The sequence below is a fragment of the Xiphophorus maculatus genome, chromosome 23 (genome assembly GCF_002775205.1).
Source record: "Xiphophorus maculatus strain JP 163 A chromosome 23, X_maculatus-5.0-male, whole genome shotgun sequence".
Taxonomy (NCBI): domain Eukaryota; kingdom Metazoa; phylum Chordata; class Actinopteri; order Cyprinodontiformes; family Poeciliidae; genus Xiphophorus; species Xiphophorus maculatus.
In genome coordinates this window covers 21,355,543-21,376,675 of record NC_036465.1, presented here as the reverse complement: position 1 = coordinate 21,376,675, position 21,133 = coordinate 21,355,543, and the positions used below count along the sequence as shown (strand labels likewise).

Here is a 21,133-nt window from a genome sequence, read left to right as displayed (position 1 = left end):
GATGACTTCAAGGGATGACTAAACTTTGGCTTCGTTTGAGTCCAGCTGGGTTTTTTTCTTTTTTTTTTCAACCCTACCTCTGTTAAATGCAGGCAATCATAACAGCTATAATGGCTGCTGGTACTTGCCCTCTGCGGTCTTTCTGAACCGATTTGGCGCTCTGGGCCTCCTGATGTTACACTATGCATCTCTTTGAACACACCAGCTGTTTGCCTGTGTGAGTAATGGAGTGAATGAAGCTACGAAGTGAGCATCAGGTGTTCCCTGCTTTACACACCTTGCATCTGTGCTACAAAAGGTTGGCACTCTCACGAGGGGCTGCTTTTTAATCAGAGAACATAATATATCTAACAAAAGTTGCACACAGAGTAAAATGAGCTGTCATTATGACCAAAGACCCTGCAGCAGGATTACTCTGAAAGCCCTTGGCTTGCTTATGAGCTTTTAAAATGCTCACCTTTAAAACTACACATATATTACAAAACCTATTTGAAACCATCAATAAAACAAGACGTCACAAAAACAAAATTGGTTTACAGATGGTAACTGCAGAGAATAGCAATAAAAGAAGAAGAAAAGTGCTGACCAGTGTAAGCAGTGTCAGCACTCCTTACTCATACTTTTTTTAATTAAAAAGGTGATTTTTATCAATAAATCTTATATACTCTTCTGCAAGTGAGTCTGTAATAAACTAAGGACATCGTGGGCAGCGTTCTGATTGGTTCACGGTTGTGGTCATGATATCAGGGTTTGGAGTTGGAGAAATCACTTCTGTTTTAACGATGTCAGAAAAGTCGCTGTCTTCAAGGGGACAAATCAGCGGTGCAAAAATTTTAGTATGCTTGAGGTTAATCTTTCAGCGAAACTGATGATGCTGTCAACAATGTAAACAAATTGATTTCAAGAAAGCCCCTCCCCATACACAACATGTTAATGTCACTCCACAATTGTCCGACTGAAGCTAAACATAATAAACAGGGTCAGCTTTATAACTCTATATACAGCTCAAACTAATAATATTTGCCTTTTAAAGGCAGCAGGACATAATAGCCCTGTAGGCCAGGATGCAGGTGCTGTGGCGCAGAAAGGTTGCAAATACGTCACAGCGAAAGGAAATAAAAATATTGTGTTTACTATAATTACAGGTCCCGAACAGGACAAAAGAGCAAACCGATGGTATCTCCATGCAGGCATTAATGTGTGGGCCAAGTCAGGAAGTTGATAAAAGGGCAAAAATATAGTTGACCTCACTTAAAAGATGCATGGAGAAAGCATGGAACATCTGAATCTGTTCATTTGTGAAATGAAGAGTAATTTCAAGTGTTTAAATAGAAGGCATTTGGACTTTTACTTTCTTGACATGTGGCCAAAAAAGCTGACATGTTGGCATCGTTAGGTAAAATGTTTGGATTGTCATGTGGCAACAGCCCAACATTAACTGAATAGAGGGTAGGGCCAGTGACTCATGTGACCTTAACGGACCCATTTGGGCGATTTCTCTGGCCACAATTTTCCTGATCCTTCCAACCATGCGGTAGCTAAAAAAATCCTTTTGGATAAGAGGTGGAACAACAAGAGAAATTCAGTTACCTTGTATTTAAGCACCCATCACTGTCATATACTGAATGACTGAGAATTACACACCAGCATAATAAAATGTAATAATGAGGAAACACTCAAACTGTCAAGATTTTTTATTTTATTTTGCAATGAACAAATCAATCACAAATCATCACTTCAAAAATGACAAATCAGGATTTGAAAGGGTGGAACATCTAAATTCACTTTTTTTTTTCTCACTTTGGCAGCGTGACACTATCTCCACTGATAAGACAAAAAACAATTCAACTTCTCTCCATACAGCCAGTTTTCACTTCAGTATTGATTCTGGATTCTGTTCTCATAAGGTAAAAGAGGGTCTGGTATCTGTACAGTTGGTGGAGAAACTTGTAAAAAAAAAACCTCTTTGTTGACCTTTTTTTTTTTTAGAAAACAGAAAGCCAAACACAGAAACTCCTTTACTTTCTGGCCTTCAAATCCCTGAGCCTGCAGGATAAAGTCGAGCTAAGGGAAGGAGACGTCCCTGATCTTCAACTCTGATGTGCCATTGGGCAAAAAAAACAACAAAAAAACACGATGGGGTCTACTGGTTTTACAATCCAACTGAGTTCACCTGGTATGATATTGGTAGCTTCCAAAAAGTTGTTTATATTTTAACAAAGATAAAAAAAATTAATAATAATAAACAGAAATTAACCAAATAAACATTTTATTTGGAATTTAATAATTACAGTGCTTTGGATCACTTTGGGTTTGCCAGAATTGGATAAAGTTGGCTACACAACGAAAATTGTAAATAAAGGCAAAGAGCTTTTTTGTGATTTTGTTTTCTGCCTGTTTGTTTTATAAATAAATATTGTTCAATAGCAAATATAAAAAGAATTGTAACATTACAATTTTAAAAACTACTTGAGGGAACAATATCCCTATAAATACATTTAAATAAATAAATTAAACTTATAAATATAATGTTTACTGTACAGAAAAAGAAAAAAAAGGTGTGCAGGAAAAATACAAAACATTTTCTCATGAGAGAAAAGAGTCCAAATTGAGCTATCCTTGCTGTTTAAAGTTTTCAGTTCCACTTGAAACACTTTCTTTTCACACAGTCACGAAGCAGAGCAGAGTCTAAACATCATCCCTTCTTCTTGTTTTTTTCCTGCCGATCCCATCTTCAGTCTATCTTCTAAGCCCTTCTGTATTTCGCTTCCTGGAAGATGCCCCCTACTCTAGTGGACGCCTGAGGGGATACCGATCCGGTCGCCCACAGCTGACCAGATATCGAACATCCATCTGAGCGCTCTCAGCTCCCATCTCCGCATACGTTCATGTTTCCTCCTGGACCTCCCGTTGCAGTACGCTTCTGTTTTTCCAGTTTGAGGTAGAATTTCTGCATTTATGCCTGATATGATAAAAAATAAATACATAAAGTGTTAATCTAATGAAGATACAAAGAAGCTTCTGGGTAACGTCTGGGATAATAGGTCAGTTCTGAACCGCTCACCTCTGTTTGTGGTTTCAGTTGTTGGACGCCAGCCCCAACTTCACCTTCTCCTCGCTCTCTACATCATACGCTCCACGCTTGTGAAACCTGAAAATAATTTTAAAAAAAGAAACGGTGGATTAGTCAGATTATTTCACTCTTTTTTTTTTATTGTTCTTCATGGCGTCTAATGTGTGTTCTACTCACCTTAGCATTAATAAGAGGCCGATGATGGTGAGGCAAACGGATGAAAGCACCACAGCTATCACTGCTAAAGCCGTGGTCCTGCTGTAGCCCTCCGGGGTATGGACAGGCAGCATAAATAACTGGCACCTTTCGCCAGAGTAATTTGGACGGCAGCTGCAAGCATAAGAGGTACTCAATTAGTTCATATTGCTGATCATTATTTCAGAAGGTCATATCCAGGTGCTTGCAGAGCTTTGGTACTTACACACAAGATGGGGCACGGAGTTCCCTCAGGTACAGGCAGGTGCCATGAATGCAAAAGTCCTTGTACTTTTTCAGACATGGATTCCTCTTCTTTCCCTTGCCTTTCCCTTTCTTTATTCCCTTTCCTCTTCTTTGGGTTTCTTCTGTGTTTCGGGGCTCCGGGAGGGATGATGGGTCTTTGGGTTTGCTTGACATGGCGACTAAACCAATAAAGATGGGAGAAAAAAAAGATGAGTAAAGTAAAGGCTGACATGTTGCTTCTAGAGTGAGACTCGAGTTTGTTTCTTACTTTCTCACTGTCAAACAATCTCATTCTGGCTAATGAAAGGACTTTCAGTTTTATTGTCATGGTGACTTCACCAACAATGCAAAAATAAAAACCCTATCACAAAAGTGCAGTCTTTACATGATTACTAAAGACTCTAGCTTTTTGTATAGTTATTAAAGATAAGGCTCGTTCAAAATACGAACAGCGCCTGCACTTTGCTCAACATGGCAACTGAACCAATAAAGCCAAAAAAACCATTCAGCTAAGTCTGGACTCAACAGTGTTGTCATTTTTGCTGTTGATGACTATTGCACCTTTATTCCCACACTGCTGGTTGTAACTATGTAATGGCACAGTAATCTAGTCAGACAGTACATGAGGATTTCCAGTGTTAGAGAGCAAATAAAGGCATACACCTTAATAAAGACACTTGTTTTTAGAAGTAAAGACTAAAGCATTGCCTACACAGTCTGTTCAGCTATTTTCATGGCTAAGTTTCATTCAAAGAGCTACTCAGAGGTTAGTAAGTTGGGTCATTAAATGGCATGCAGACAAAAAATACTGAAGGATTTTAGAAAAGTAACTCAAGATCCTGCCTTACCTCGTGGCAGATCCATGTCATAGTCTCCAGACATTTCGTCTTCAGACTCATCATCGTAGTAATATCCATCATCCTCCTCCTCTTCCTTGCCTTCCTGGCCATGCTGCACTGTTGTGGCACCTGTGCGCTCCTCCTCAGCCCTCCGGTCCCTGGTTGTGTCTAAGAGGTTGAAGACAGACGTGTGCCGCTGCCTGTCGCCCTCATGCTGATCGACTGCAGCCCCACTGGCCAGTCTGGACACAACTGGAGGAGAGAGGGACAAAAAAAAAGGAGAGAATATGAGTCCCAGAAGCAAAGGGTAGAAGTAATGAACTGAACTCCACCTGGGCAGAGATTGCTGGGCAAGTTGAGACATGTTGCACACAAGCAAGCTCCAGGTGGGATTGGGAGGGGATTTTAGTTACACTACTAATCCATGTTTGGTCACAAGTAAATAGCTTATTTGGGCTTTGCTCCAAAGCACTGCAGCAGCTAAAAATCCATGTTAAGTACTTATGTGGTTTGGGAACAAAATGTAGCCAAAGGCAAGACCCAAACATTCACACCCCCAAATTTCATGGACAGACTCTTAGCTAATGTCATGGCAAGAATATGAGTTAAAAATAAATGTATCCAGTTACATAAAGCTTCATCTAAAATAGACAGATGACCCCATTAACTCCAGAACAGCATGGCATTTCAGAGACCAACGATTTAAGATTACATTTTTTAAAAAATTAGATACTGGAAATGAGAGAGATGATTAGATTTAAAAAAAAAAAAAAAAAAAAAGGTCAACCAATACTTAGGGCTTCGGGGGAAGAGAGAGTAGGGCTACAGATAAACAAACACTGTTGTATTTGTACGAAGCGCTCTATACTGGCTCATTGAACACTTACCCAAGCCGTGAACAAGCAGGAGCACAACGGGGAAAATCCTCATGGTGTCAAATATTCCAACAAAATGAAAATTAGCGGTGCGTTTAGATTTGTTGTATTCCAGTAAATATCCTTTGTTCTCCAACTTTTCCCCCGTGGATGTCTTGGTTTTTTTTGTTGTTGTTGTTGTTGATAGTTTTTTTGTTTTAGTCTTTTGAGGTTAATTCCGCCTGTTCGGGAGCTCTAGATGTGATTTGGAGGTCGGAGCGGCTCGGCTGTCGAGGGCAGGACTGAGGCACGGTAGTAATAAGGGCTGCTGTACGCAACTCCTCCTCTTCCTCCTGCTGATGCAGTCAACCCACACCCCGAGTGATTTCGCATAGATAGACCCTAGTGGTTTTTACTCTGCCAGGGCGTGGACATGGGTGTCCTGATAGGCCCGGACGTTAGTAATACTTTGCCATATATGATAGATATAACAAACAAAAAAAAGGTGTTTGGCTATAGGGGTGGGGTATGGGGCTTGGGGTTATGTTTGTAAAACTAGCCTATCCTTCTTAACTGTAATGTTGATAATACACGTATCTTGTAAAAACCTACAAGTAAAGAAATAGGGGGGGAAAGACACAGCTTGGTGGCGCCGCTTTTTGGTAAATCTTTGAACTGCACCAAACATGTTCGGAAACAGAACTGCCATTAAATTACCTCTGTTTCCTCAAAAAAAATAAAAATTAAAAATCTGTTTGGAGCCGCAAAAAAATTAAAAGCCTTATATAAGGTTTATAACGAAGGCAAAACATGCTTTAAGTGTTTATATTAGCTATATTAGCCTATTATCAAAATGACTAAGTGTATAGATAATTAGCATTCATGATTGAATGTTTATTTTCCCTGCAGTGCGTCCTGGACGGAATGACGCACGTGACTACTCTGTTGTACAATGGTGCTTTAAGTTTACCTTCCCTTACAATATTCATGTATTGTGCTTCGTTGCATTGATCAAATTAAAGGAATGCAATAAAGAAATCTGATTTTTGATATCATTTTTATTATGAAGATCAGGGACTATATATATATATATATATATATATATATATATATATATATATATATATATATATATATATATATATATATATATATATATATATATATATATACAGATAGTCACTGGTCGCATCCTCTGTTGAGTTGACTTCACAGACATTTACTTTCGACAACTTGTGACTGAACATCTATAATTTTGAAACTGTATTTTTACAACAGTGATGGGTAGTGTTTATATAGTTTTTATATAATTAAACTGTTTTTGGAGCATATTTTTATGCAGTTTTGAAACTTTAAAATATTGCAACTCATTGCCACCAGCTCTTGAGTTGGATAGGAAAATCTATATATATTTTATATATAAAATATAAATTGGGGACTTTCTTTGTCCGGGAGGTGGCGGTAATGGATCATAAAGAATTATTCGTTCATCGCCCATGAATAAATAGAAGAAGAGTTCATTTCTTACAGCGCGCGTGATTGAGCTGAACTGGTCACGTGAGTTCACGTGGAAAAAGGGGAGGAGGGGGGAACAAACATGGCCGACCAAACATTGGAGGTAAACACAGCTGTTGAGGATCACGTAGAAAAACCAGAGCCAGGCGAACAGGAAGTTTCGGGTCTGGCGACCGACGATGAACCCACCGGTAGTCAGTGTCGGGACCCACCCGAGAATACTCACCCGGCCGCGGCAGAGAACAGCTGGTCGGCTCCGATCCTCTCTCTGGCTCGGAAGGCCACGGAGACGATCAGCAGCGGGATGAGCTACGCAGCCGCCCCACGAAAAGCCTCCCAGGATTCCGCCGCGGCTTCTGCAAGCGAGAAGGAGGCAGAAAATGATCTGAACAGCACTGCAGAAAAGCTTCCCGGTAGGTTGCAACTATTTCAAACTTTATTCAATCAAACTAGGGACTACTTTCTTCCAAGTTGCAAACACTTAAGAGACTGTTGCTTCCTCTTTAGTTCCTGTCAGCTGTCACAACACATGACTCTGTGGGCATGAAATGTAACTTAAGATTTGATAATATTCTGTTCTGTCAAGAAGTTTGTGCTTTTTATGGTGAAGTCACGCCTGCCTTACTGATGCAAAGTTTTTTGTTTTTTTATTTTACAGTTGTACCCACTAAAGACCCGATGGCCATAGAGAGATCCAACCTCCTCAGCATGATGAAGTTAAGCATCAAAGTTTTGATCCAGTCCTCTTTGAGCCTGGGCAGGACTCTTGACTCCGAGTACCCTCCTCTTCAGCAGTTTTTCCTGGTCCTTGAACACTGCCTCAAACACGGCCTTAAAGGTGAGCTGTCTGGTCGACGGAAACAAGCGCTATTTTCTGTGAGGCAGCGTTAAGGTTAGCATAAGTGACTTTTACACTCCGTCTTCTTTCAGCCAAGAAGTCCTTTATTGGTCAGAACAAGTCCATATGGGGGCCTCTGGAGCTTGTTGAGAAGTTGTGTCCAGAGTCTGCCAACATCGCCACAAGTGCCAGAGACCTGCCTGGCATTAGGTATGTTGTCCAGGGTTCCTGCTCTCTTCACAGCCTGGGAAAGTATGGAATATCCTGGAGAATGATGGAAAAGGAACATGAATTTAGAAAAGGGATATAATTGCCAAATTGTACATGTATCTGTTTTGTCTTTCTAATCATCTATCAGTTCTACTATTGGTCCATCTATCCATCTGTGTTTCTGTTTTTCTTTCCATCAAACCAGCAGTCTCTATCCTTTCCTCTACACATTCATCCATTAATCACTGTTGTAAATTGATTAATCTGAAATCTGACTCTGGAGTAGGTGTGAATTTTGACTTAAACATGTGTAGAAACTATTGCTGAACCGATATACTTTTTTCACTCCCGATATCAATACAGATATCCGAGGCTTAGTATCGGCTGACTCCGATACAGAAGAACATCACTGAATTTACTTACAACATTCTTTTTTTTAAAAACACAGATATAAATGTACTGAATTACACATTTGATAACAATGTACTAATAGTACCAATAGTACAAGTGTACTACAGGTGTACACCAATAGTACACTAATAGCTCACAAGCTAGGTGAAACTTCTAAAAAAAAATCACAACTTTAATTTTTTCAGTCGGTGCAATTAGGAGTATAGCTGCCAATGTAAAATAAATGATAACGATACTGAAACTGACAAAAACAACAGGTTGACTATTTTGTCAAACATGTACAAATAAAATGCAACAAATCTTCTTTCAAATGGTTCAGAAAGCTCAATTCTGAATATGATGTGAAAAAAAAACAATAGAGCTTGATGTTGCTCAGAGCACGAAGCGTAGAGTTAGACTGAATAGATCTGCCCTTATGGATCAACCATAACGTCACCATTACCAGATCTAGAATTTTTTTATCCCAACATCAGGATTGGTACAGATATATTAATATCGCATTGGTTTATCTCTACTAGAAACACTGGCAGCTACAAAAAGTCAAGAACCCTTTTCGTCTGTATAGTTGTGTTCATGTTCTGCTGCTCTTCCCCAGAACGGGTTTAGGGCGGGCCCGGGCCTGGCTGCATTTGGCGCTCATGCAGAAGAAAGTAGCCGACTACTTGAAGACCCTGTTGGACCGCAAGGACCTCCTGAGGTTTGTAAAGTCAAGAAGGAAGAATTTATGCTGCAGGAGGAAAAGCAAGTACAAAAGTGCCATCTTGTGTACATTTCAATCCCCTAGTGAGTTTTACGACGCCGGCGCTTTAATGCTGGAGGAGGAAGGCGCAGTGATGGGAGGGCTGCTCGTTGGCCTGAACGTCATTGACGCTAATCTGTGCATTAAAGGGGAGGACCTCGACTCTCAGGTCTGTACCCAGTAAAAAGCTGTAGCTGTTGAGACTCCAGTTTGTATCTGAACAAGTTGATGTTATCTCTCCTTCACTTTAAGGTGGCAGTCATTGACTTCTCCCTCTACCTGAAAGATGCGACCAGCAGCGAGACACCAAAGGAGTGAGTGGATTTTACTTGGCCAATGTGACCAAAGCTAACAAGAACTTTACAACGTGCTCAAAAGTTGATTCCTTTCCGATGTTTCTTTTTCTCTCAGTGATGGAAAGATGACAGCCATTCTAGACCAGAAGCACTACATCGAAGAGCTGAATCGGCACTTGAGCGGCACCGTCACCGACCTGCAGGCGAAGATGGACTCTCTGGAAAAGACCAACAGCAAGCTCATGGAGGAGGTTACTGGCATTTTAACGTCACCATAAGATCTCCGTGTATTTATTTGACCAACTCTAAGTGCAATAAATGCTTTTGCTCTTCTTAGCTGACAGCAGCAACAGACAGAATCAACTCTCTGCAGGGGGAACAGGAACAGCTCAGGCAGGAGAATGATTCCATTCTGCTGACGAGCCAGAAGAAGGAAGAGGTTTGAAACTATTTTGCAGGAAGAGACTGAAAGCTTTTTAAAAATTCAACAAGGCTACAGAATATAACCATGTTTTTTTTGTTGTTGTCGTTGTTCTCAGGCAGTGCTTCAGGACAGTCAGGTGGAGCTGGAGACATACAAACAGACTCGACAAGGTTTGGATGAGATGTACAATGTGGTGTGGAAGCAATACAAAGAAGAAAAGCGAATTCGCCAGGTTTGTTACTGCATTGTTGCAATGAGTGACTGAGCCATTCGAACACATGAATATGCTTTGATAGCCATTCCTTTGAAACTGTGACTGTAATCTGGACTTCAATTGTTTTTTTGGGGTTTGTTTTCCCACTATTGTCCTTCCTCAAACATGCATCCCTTATCGGGGGATAAGGGATGCAGTGTTAAGTTTTCTGCCACTCATAATAAAGGAACATTTCAGATTTCTTCTTATTTGAACAGAACACTTTCTTTCACGTTTGATGAGTCCACTACATGGCTGTTGGCAAACAAAAAGGCCAGGTTGGGCGAATGCACGACTAATATTTGTCTCGTCTGCCTGTGGAGTTATCATAGGTCTTTTTGCTGCATACATTCATTCTTAAAATTTTTAGCCTTAAACTATATTTGACTCCTGCTGTCTTGGGTTTAAATATGTGAATGCCAGGAGCTGGAGCGTGAGCTGGAGCTCCAGGTGGGCCTAAAGAAGGAGATGGAGGTGGCCATGAAGCTACTGGAGAAGGACACCCACGAGAAGCAGGACACTCTGGCAGCCTTACGGCTCCAGCTTGACCAGGTCAAGACTCTTAACCTGCAGATGTTCCACAAGGCAGAGGTGGGAATGGTCGTGTGTGCTGTGTTTCACCCCACCCATCACAGAGTGCACGCATTTGAACAAGCTGGTTGGTCTCCCAGGACTCAGGGCGACAAGTGGAGAAAAAGCAGGCCGAGGCGGTGCAGCTGGAGCAGAGGATAAACGAGATGGAGAAGGCTACGGTGGAACTAGAGGAGCGGTATGTGCTTGTGTTGCTTGCTAAAATGCTCTGGGTCGGTTAATTCGCCTGCTTGACATTTCAGACTGCAGAAATCGGAGCAGCAGAGTCAACAAACCGACCAGTCGGACAAAGACATGAGGGTGGAGCTGGAAGCAAAAGTCGAAGCTTTCCAGAAACAGCTAACAGACCTGGACACGTTAAGGTTAGCACACACGCAGAGGGTGTGACATGTGCAGAGGTCTAAAAACAAACTGTGACACGAATGTTAAGGTTTTGCAGACTGAAACCTTTTAGGAGGTAAATGGAATTAACTTAAATGCTGATTTGAAGTACATAATTAATGTGCAACTCTTTTCTTAAACAGAACAGGGCTAGAGAATGAGCTGCGTGCAGAGAGAGAACAGAGACAAAGCTTGCAGAAAGCTCTGCAACGGGAACAGGACAACAGTACCGAACTCCGCACCCAGCTGCAGCAGCTGCAGGGCCTCCACACGGTCAGTTCACAGTACAAACACAAGTTCATCTTTAGAAATTAGTATATTTACTTGAGGTTAATTCATTCCAGGAATACACTTTTAACAATTCATTTGTGTTCCTGGTGCAGGAGCTGCAGGATTTGAAGACGGAGAAAAAGCAGCTGCAGCAGAGGTGTGAACAGCAGGAGCAGGCGCTACAGGAAATGGGCATCCATCTAAGCCAGTTAGTACCTACTTATAAGTATATTGAATTCCCCCCCCCCTACGTTAATCCAAAAAAAAAGTTTCTTCACAAAACATTTCTGATTCTGCCCTCATTCCTGTCAAAGGTCTAAACTCAAGATGGAGGACTTTAAGGAGGTTAACAAAGCCCTGAAGGTAACATATTGATGAGCAAATAACGGTGCTGGAAGAGGGAAGATGCTAACTTTTAAACCCACCTCCACAGGGCCACGCATGGATGAAAGACGATGAAGCCACACAATGCAAGCAATGCCAGAAGGAGTTCTCCATCTCGCGTAGAAAGGTTGGCTTTTCCACGTGATTTTTTTTTTACCCATTTTTTTCTGATATGTAGCATGACAGAGATTTCAATCTAAGGTCTTTGCTTGCAGCACCACTGCAGAAACTGCGGCGACATCTACTGCAACACTTGTTCAAGTAACGAGCTAGCCTTACCGTCCTACCCTCGGCCTGTGAGAGTGTGCGACGTGTGTCACTCGCTCTTGCTGCAGAGAAGTTCCTCAACAGCATCCTGACAGAAACATTTAGAACTTTACAAGTTTCTACAGACTTCGTAACACTGGAGAAACCCAACCACTGAAGTTAGGAGCATACAATACTAATTATAACCAGGTTTGGAGTTTCATTGTTGGTCAACTTGAATTTCAGGTGCATTTACTTGTATGTATGGGCGGCATTTTTTAAGAACACTGATAGGATGAACTAAAGATTGCAATGACTGTTGACTAAAAAGGTTTTAAATGTTTCATTAGCTGAAGGAAAAACACCAAGTACTACACAAGATTAGACCATTCAGTCTAAATCATTCAGTTTTCCCTTGAGTTGCACTGATCAGCAGATCAAATGCATATGCTTTGGTGCATAAATGGGGATAATATCTAAGAAAAACCTATGAAAAATCTCTCAATTTGTAGATATTTTGCAAAATGTATTAGCTACAAAGCCTGATTGTTGCATCTCTAGTAACTAGTCTTTTATAACAGAAAACTGGATGTATACTATGTAAAACTGCTGAGTTTTGCTAGGATTTCTGTTAGTTCATTTAACTTCAGCTGCCTCAGTACTGGATGAAAGTGTGTGTGTAAACAACTGTAGAATCTTAAATAATCAAACTTAAGAATGTATGAAATTGAAGCTTTGTAGATTGTCAACTTCTGCAAAAACCATTTATATAATCTGCAAATAATTGACTTTTATAAATCTATTTGATAAACCAATAAAATCAGTTTTTCCAGCTTTACTTTCATTAAGGTATTCCAGACTAGTTTATTCACTTTGTGCACAGAAAATACAAATAGCATTCAAAGCTGTAAAAACTTCCATGGTAGCAGATTTTAGATTTGCCATTCACGTAGCCCTCATCACAAAAAAAGTCCAATCAACAGTCATAACATTAGGAAACAAAACACCTGCACACCATGAAGTCAGATTTACATTTTTAACTGAAACATGTAAGAAGCAATATGAGGTCAAACATCCAAAAATACGACAGGTTTTCTGCTCATGCATTCCTTGAATAATGTAAAGTCCACCAGTATGGGAAGAGTTAGCCTTCAGAAACAGGCAGGTGTTCGGAGAACAAAATGTCACACTTCTGGACAATGGGACATTAACGTGGTTTTTGTATTGAGTCAGGTCTGGGAGGAATGGGGAAGACAACACTTCAGATACACTTCTTGTGATGACAAATGATCACACTTCTCTTTGTAAATCACCCCCTTAAAAAAAATACAAATCCCACCCCTATGTACTTTTCAAAAGACGACCTCCCCTCATCATCCTATGTTTAACAAAGCTAGACATTTCCAGTCCTTCCAGCAAAATGCCGAGTTAAAAACATAAAATTAAGGGTTGAGAGTGAGAAAAAACAAAAAAAAACAGAAACTACATTCCCCATCCCCCACCGAGTCCATTCATTGAGCCTCTGCTTCCACCTCCACCACCGCCGTAGTAACTGCTTCCCATTCCGCCCTGGTTACCTAACAAGAGAGAGAATAAACACCATAGGACCCAAGAGTTCATTCATGTAGTCATGCACAACAAATCATGTTATACACCTGTTAAAATGGTTAATATTATGGCCACTGAATAGAAAACCAACACAACATAAACTGTGGGCTTTTATTTCTAGCCCAAGTAACAGCACATAGAACAAACATGTCTTTCTCCTAGAAAGACGTTTTTAGTTGTTTTTTTTAAACCTAGAGGTAGTGTCTCAGCTATTAAAAGGTTTTTCTAAATGAGTGTCAAACAAAGCAACTCTCAAAAGAAAACAGTTGCTTTAATCTTTTTTTAGCATAGCAATGCTAAACTTCCTTTTGTTTGTCAAATATTTCATTGTTCTTACAACTGTAAACTTAAGTTTATTTCAAGGTTTTACAGTACGTAACAGAAAATTACCATAATGCTCTGGCCCAATGCAGGCTGTTAAAATCATTTTTAAGATGAGCAGTTCTCACTAAACGTAAAAAGAAAAATAACCTTTCAAAACAAGAAAAGCAAAGATGGGAAACACACTGAGGATGAAGTTAATCACTGAGCAGCTGCAAAGCTTTTTACAATTTTTTTCTTTTGCCTTTTATAAACATTCTTAATTGTGATTTACTAAAGCTCCTAGAAATTAAAGTCAAAGCAAAGGTAGAAGAAAAGTTAAAAGAGCTGACACTCACTATATTCACTATAGCCGCCCATGTTTCCTTGGCTGCTGTACCCACCAGAGTACCCTGAGCTGAGCTGGCCCCCACTGTAAGACGACTGGTTACCTGTGGAGGACAAACCATCATGGCCTGAGAGGACACTCAAACTATATATATATATATATATTTTTTTTTTTTTTACATAAAACCCTTATTTAAGAAATTGCTCTACTCTGTTTAGGTTAACTCAATATTTTTTTTTAATCACCAAAGTAAAACATCTTAGTCATATCCAAATACATCATACACATTTTTCTTAGTCACTTAAAATTGGGAAACAAGAAAAATGGCATTTATATAATGCAAAATGTGTTGATCTTAAGGGGAAGAGCAAAAATTAAGAAGTTTAAGCATAAAATGTGTATTCCAATTAACTCTACTGGGACTTTCCTCATATGTTTTGTGAAAAAACAAAACAAAGGATGAATATGTTGTACCTGTGATGGTTTTAATGCTGTTTTAAATAACTGTCAGAAGAAGGGTGTCTATAGATGAAGGTGAGCTCCTACTCACTTCAGTCCATTCTTATGCTAAACCATTTTAATCACGCAGTCTAATCAATAACCAGTCAGTAATTTCAATATCTAATAGCCCAATTAAAATCCATTACAAATAAAAATATTTAAAAAATAAAACTGCATTTCAGTCTCTTTGGTAAAGGTTCCTTTCTCAACAACCATCTCTGCATGAGATATTTTGCTATAAAACAATATTTAAAAATGATAAATGTTATGATAGCTGGCAACCTTTGAATGGATTCATTTACTAAAAGAAATAAATGAAAGTACAATTTTTAAGTAATAAGGTTTTACTGAATCTTGGTTTTTCTTAACCCTGACACTTACTCATGCCACCCATCATCTGACTACCGTAGGCTCCATTACTGCCCCCTGCTGTGGAGTTCAAGAACAGCTCTACATAGCGATGCTCTGTAGGGGAAACAAGTCATTATGATTGTGCAGACTTAAAAGAGAGGTTTGTTAAACAGAGTTATTTTAAAGTGATCCATAACAAACTCACGCATGTTGGCTTTATCTTTGGACATTGCTGCAACAGCATCTTCATGCGTTGCAAACTCTACATCTGCCTCTCCGGTTACTCTCCCATCTGGGCCAATCTCAATGTGGACCCGCACAGGATTCAACGGAGAGAAGAACTAAAAAAAAAAAAGGTACGAAAAAACAAGCGTGTGCCGAAGAGTTTCGTGATAAATTTCACAGAAAGTATGGCATGTAGGTGAGACAGTGAGGTGTCTCTTACATTGTAGATGTCCGTCTCTGTGGCTCTGTATGGCAGCCCCCTCATGTGGACGCAGTGACCTGTTGTGCTTTGAAAGGAAGAGCTGCCATCACCATACCGTCCATCAGACACACCTGAAAACACAGTTGGATTAACACATGGTCTTACATGGACTTTACAGCTTAATCTCATTAGTTACACCGTGCAGCACTGGCACACAGAGATATACAAGTAACACACACTCATGGTAAAAAGAAAGTCCACACCCTTAAAATGTCTCAATTTTGGTTTCATCTTTTTTAATAAAAAAAAAAAAACAGGACAGGCAGGGTGGTTTTCTACACTTAATGTTAGTTTAAAATAATTTCAAAATCTAGTAAATGCCAGATAATTTACAAAATGAGACTGATTTGGTAGCAGGTGTAATTTTGTGTCCAATTGCACCCACCTCCTCCGTAGCCACCTCGACGCATTCTGTCATAGGAGCCTCCTCGGCCCATCATGTTGTAACCACGTCCGCCCGAGGGCCGGTCGTAGGGACCCGGTCTCTGCATCCCCATCGGCTTCCTCTGGGGTTCGTAGTGGGTCCGCACCTCAGCGCGGCTGCTCTTGAATATCTCAATGTACCTAAGAGTATAGAGAGAAAATCCTTCAGGCACGGGGGAAGTGAATGAAACTGCATTTGCTTAATACTGGGCTATGCAGATGCTGTTATGATGTATTCCATTGGTAGTAAAGTCTATGAGTACCTAACATTTGTTCATTAAAAAAACAAAACAATAAAATGGTAATTGAGTTTAAGAAAGAAATATTTTCCAAATTAACAAGGGCCTTGGTAACTAAACTTTTCTTATGGTTATCTGAGGTAATTTAGAAATCTGATGCATACTGCAGTATACTCTTGGTCTTTACCATGACAGCCAGCATCCTGGTTTAGGAGAGTCAGAGAGAACTCCAGCCCTACTGAGCTGACCTCTAAACATTGCCTCTAGCAGTGGGCTCTAGAGCCAAGTGTGTATTCTCCTCTGATTTTACCACCGGGGAGACTCCTGACCATTGAAAACCTGGACTCAAACAATCTTTATCTTAAAATTTGTTACATTTTCCAATCAAGGTCTCAACTATTTTTAATGAACCCCTAGCACTTATTCTCCCACTGAAAATCTTGAATGTATGCAGAGTTTGATCCAGTATAGCAGTTTTTGTGTGTGTGGGTGTGTTCTAGTTATTATTCATATTCTAGATGTAGTGTCAGTTTAGCATTTGGTTCAGATGTTGAATGTGCACACCATAAGAAAAGCAACTTATCCAGCCAGCCAACCAACCATCCCCACCTGTGCCCTATTCTTTCCTTGTGTTTCTTTAGAGCCTTTTCAGCTATATCCTGTGAAGCAAACTGCACGAAGGCCTCCCCCGTACTCCTCCCCTGGATGTCCACCGGCAATGTTATCCCATTTGGCACGATTTCCAACCCTTCAACCCAAGGACAGATAACCCCAGCAGGGGACATATTAAATCACATGCCCAATAACAGAGAGAACTTTCGCTAAAGAGAGATAGAAAATTTTACATCACACATACACCAGTTCAGTTTCAACTGGCCATTTAAAGGAGTCACATTTATTATACTCTTGGGGTAAAGTAGAAATGACAGGATAGAGTAAGCATATGAAAAAGAGAGGGGGGATTTGTGTGGGGAAAACCAGGGTAGTATTGGAATGTGGGTGAAAAGAGGAGTTTGGTGGGTGACATGAGTAAAATTACGGTTTACCTGTGAGATACTATACAACAGTCTTATACTGCAAGTTAAGAAAACGGATTTAGGAGACGAAAGCAGGGAGAAATGTGAACAAAATGAAACTAAAATATGAGAGAGGTTTTATCAGTGAAAAGTAGAGATGCACCGAGAATTTGTCGGGCAATTTTCAGTAAACTTGCTGTTTGGAAACTCAAACTAACTCTAAGAAAAGCTCTTCAACACTGTAGCTTCTAAGAGGAAAAAAACCCTAAATAAGCTATTTTCAGTGGATGTGGGGTGTTTAAAATGGAGAAGCCATTTTAAAAAAGGAACTACTTTCTACAGAGCTACATCGACTGTTCACTCAGACTACAACAACAGAAAGCTAGACATTGTAGAGTGCTGGGTATTATTCGCTGTACTGGACTTTGCCGGGTACAAAAAAGGAACTGCCCATTTTTACCCGCACTCTTGATGTTTTTTCAAAAAGGTGAAGGAGGTAAGGCTATTGAAAAAGATTAGAGCTGATAACGTCTTCATTTATTGCAAAAAACTTTGAGCTTTCAACCTTTATCTCTTATGTAACGTGCACAATTAAAAAATTCTGACAGCCTTTTAGAAATCTCAGAGTTAAGGTAAAGGCCTGCATTAGAATGATACACACCACATAAAAAACTAAGAGGATGTTAAATGCAATTTAAAATATAAACTCTAAATGTTCATCTTTCTTTTAAATGAGTAAAACCCTGTATTACAGTGAACTTTTTCTCACTCAGTGCGATGCATCAACGATGGTCACAGAAGAAATATTTTGGCTCTTGTATTTTTGGAGCTTCAAAAAAACAAACAAAAAAAAAAAACAATCCGTTTTTTTTAAAAAAAGGAAAGGGAATATAAACCAGACACAAATCCTCAATAGGTGCATCTCCAGTGGAATATAGTAGAATCAGACCCGACTTAAGAAAAATAATTGATGTGTGATTGCTCTATATGGACAATGGTTTGAAGATGAAAAGGGTATTTACATACACACTCCAGATCCCTAATCAATAATCAAATACTTAAATAAAAAAACCTAAGTTCAAACTTTCAACTGCCTTCTTTTTCCTTGTGTCATTTCTTTGCTCATTACCATAAACTAATTCATTTTATGATTCTATGTTCTCGCAACACACTCTAAAAGCTAAAGAGCACTTCTTGAACAGAAGCAGCAAGAATTGGTGCTGTAAAAGAAAGGAACAAAGGAAGGAAGACGGGGCAATAATCTTTTATTCCTAACCCAAAAGGGAGTTACAACAAACAAACAGAAATTTTTACCTGAAAAAAACTGCACAATTTCCTCCTTGCTGCAGCCAAAGGGAAGGCCCCGGAGGCGCACAAGCCCATCTCCTGCTGTCTCTGGGCAATTTGGGCCAGTGTGCTTCATGACCCAATCCATCTCAACATTGTTGGATTTAAACACTGTTTTACATGAAAAAAACAATTTGTTAAGGCAGTGTCACAGAAAAATACAACATCTGTCAAAAGAAGGACTCTGTCGTACGCACCCTCAACGTATCTGTGACCCATAGTTTCTCTATCCTTCTTCACGGCTATCTTCAGGTCTTCTTCCGTCTCCAGTTCCACAAATGCTTCTCCGCTAGGGCGGCCCTCTCTTGTGTAGGTGAAGTGTATTCCACTTCCATTGTTCAGAATTTTGCAGCCTAGAAAGATGTTTAATGGGGAATTTATGTCCACACTGTAAAATGTCTTACAATAACAACTAAATGTGGTAATTCTACACGCTATAAACCTAGGGTCAGGTTGGACAGACTCTGGTTTAAGTAACTCTGTACCAAATTCATTCACAACTATCTGCATGGTAGGTCATAACAACACTTAAGTCAACAAAGTTACTGTGTTTTTCCCATTGTGTGATAAAACGCTCCAAGGACACTTTCAAGATATTCATATCTGTGCTGAATTCTAGTTTTAAGTACAAGATGTGTATTGAATTTGACTCAACTGATCATCTATTCTCATATATGATACATTTATGTCTAGAAGTGATACTATTGTATTCTGTGGCTGCAATTTGTTTTACAATATTGTTTCACATGACTATGTTGTGTTTGTAATTTGACAAAAGTGTTTAAATGTAGAGCATGCAGCTGTACAATAGAAGAGCAGTTTTTTGGTAGAGATAGGATGATGGACAGGTTATATTTACAATTTAAATGTAATGTTCCTCCCTCCGACATACATACCTGAGAAAAATCTCTGAACTTCATCTACTGAACAAGACCAAGGTAGACCCCTGATTCGCACAACATATCCCTCATCAGCCATGACTCGTCCCAATTCCTAATAGGAAAAACAAACACAAGTTAACATGTTTAATCTACATGTCTGTTAGAAAAAGAACATCATGTTAAAAACATTCTTATAGACCACTCTGCAGCAGATGTGTGTTTCTGTTAATAGAAAGACAGATATGCAAAGCAACCTTCATTGGTTGTGTTCATACCCTTGGCCAATTTAACTGCCATCTACTTTAGATAGCCGAACATGTTTAAATGTTGCTTCAAAACACAATGTGACTGAAAAATATTACGTTTTACAGAATGGAGAACTATACTGATCTATAACAGCGCCCTCTCGCGCCTATTTTTTTTTTAAACACTCGTCATTATGTATCAAATAATAAATGACCAGTCTATGTAGTGCAAAATATCCTCACGAGAAGCAACCAAAGAAAATCCACACACAAGAATCATTAAAATATTTGAACAGTATCTCAAACAATCATTCAACAGCTCGAACTAGCAATAGTTCTGTGGCAACAAAAAATCCGTAGCTAACTGAAAACATTCAATCCACATTTAGTGTACAATTGAGGCCTTACTATTAATGCCTGATACTTTATTAACTCCAAATGTGTACATGCAATTATGTACACCTTCATTTGTTTTTAAATAAAAAATGTGTGGCCTACAGCACGCTCGCGCCGCACCCGGATACAAGAACAATAGCGGCCCTTTCAACCAGCGCCATGTTCTTAGCTTCAACGGCTAACATTTTAACTGAGGCTACGGTGTAATTGCTAACTTTACTTTACTTTACAGAGTATATTCTGTTACCGTAATTAGTAGAATAAACGCTGTTTAGGAATGGAACCAATAAGCAAAACACAAACACATTTAAACATTTACCTGTTCAGCCGAAGATGCAACACGCCGGAGCTCTATGGTAGGACCCGCTGCGTGATGCGGCTGAAACCTCGCGCTGTGTTGCCAGAATGCTCCATCTATCCCCCTTTCAGGGCGCCGTGTCAAGATATTACAGAAGGAGTACGGGTCTTAACTGCAACTCAACTGTCAAGTTTTATTTACATTTCTACCAAATATACTTTTATAAATGAGACTTGAAGCAAATAACGACACAAGACTTTAACATTTGTCAAATCTTCAGAAACATAATAAAATCGCACAAAATGTGGGTTTCTTTTTGCACCTGGCAATCCCCGGCAGGATGACGTTGCTGCCCGAGGCCCAGTCTGGCCTGGCCTTCAGCATCTTCTGGCCTACAAATCCGAAAAACATGGATTACAGTAATCAGTTATTGGTTTTTTAAAATATAATTTAAATGTAGAGGTTGTTTAACACTTCACATTTTACAACACCTGCCTTTGTAAATGAATTCAAAACAAAACAGTAATTATCACACACATTTTTTTTTACAGTTTTACACCAAAAAGTTATAGAAGATATTTACAATTTTGTGATAAAAAGGTGTTACAGTAATCCAGGTACAGTACAATTACATTATATTGAAGTTGTAAACCTAAAACCTACCGAATAAAACTCTTGAAATCACTCAAAGCCTTTTTGTGTTTTCTTTTCTTATTTAAGCTGTTTAGTAGTCAATCAAAAGACTCTAAGACGGTTGTGTATTTCTGTAAATAGGAGGAAACGGTTTACATGTTATATATCTGAGGTACTTGTTTCTTTTTCTAGCATAGTGACATTTTTTTAGCCCTATAGTCATTTCTTAAACACACTTTAATACTATTTAATTTTTTTCAGCTAATAAATGTTTAATATTTCTAGACATGTTCT

General features: G+C 39.4%; 3 protein-coding genes across 4 annotated transcripts; 1 reads left to right on the top strand and 2 right to left on the bottom strand.

Annotated features, from left to right (window-relative positions):
• Positions 1–1,680: 1,680 nt before the first annotated feature.
• On the bottom strand, positions 1,681–5,458 carry hbegf (heparin-binding EGF-like growth factor). Its single transcript, NM_001286291.1, is given in 6 exon segments — positions 1,681–2,962; positions 3,065–3,151; positions 3,251–3,403; positions 3,495–3,693; positions 4,363–4,605; positions 5,241–5,458. Coding segments are annotated over 5 exon segments (711 nt in total). The 5' UTR covers positions 5,284–5,458; the 3' UTR covers positions 1,681–2,962; positions 3,065–3,078.
• A 1,302-nt stretch (positions 5,459–6,760) lies between these two features.
• LOC102235709 (RUN and FYVE domain-containing protein 1) lies at positions 6,761–12,609 on the top strand. Its single transcript, XM_005795397.3, has 17 exons — positions 6,761–7,135; positions 7,381–7,560; positions 7,653–7,770; positions 8,777–8,878; positions 8,966–9,089; positions 9,173–9,234; positions 9,332–9,467; positions 9,554–9,655; positions 9,756–9,872; positions 10,317–10,484; positions 10,565–10,662; positions 10,727–10,846; positions 11,009–11,138; positions 11,249–11,343; positions 11,450–11,498; positions 11,569–11,646; positions 11,735–12,609. The coding sequence occupies exons 1-17, from the start codon at positions 6,805–6,807 to the stop codon at positions 11,876–11,878; spliced, it is 2,154 nt and encodes a 717-aa protein (XP_005795454.2). The 5' UTR covers positions 6,761–6,804; the 3' UTR covers positions 11,879–12,609.
• hnrnph1 (heterogeneous nuclear ribonucleoprotein H1) lies at positions 12,610–20,347 on the bottom strand. 2 transcript variants are annotated; one of them, XM_005795398.3, is made up of 11 exons: positions 20,228–20,347; positions 19,283–19,379; positions 18,584–18,739; positions 18,354–18,497; positions 16,633–16,771; positions 15,747–15,925; positions 15,320–15,432; positions 15,080–15,215; positions 14,905–14,988; positions 14,033–14,125; positions 12,610–13,342 (listed from the first exon to the last, which is right to left on the bottom strand). In XM_005795398.3, exons 2-11 carry the CDS (start codon positions 19,362–19,364, stop codon positions 13,248–13,250), a joined length of 1,221 nt encoding a protein of 406 aa, XP_005795455.1. In that variant the 5' UTR covers positions 19,365–19,379; positions 20,228–20,347; the 3' UTR covers positions 12,610–13,247. The 2 variants fall into 2 exon arrangements, with proteins under 2 accessions (XP_005795455.1, XP_023184332.1); XM_023328564.1 differs by having other exon boundaries at positions 12,610–13,346; positions 20,228–20,330.
• Between the last annotated feature and the right edge of the window lie 786 nt (positions 20,348–21,133).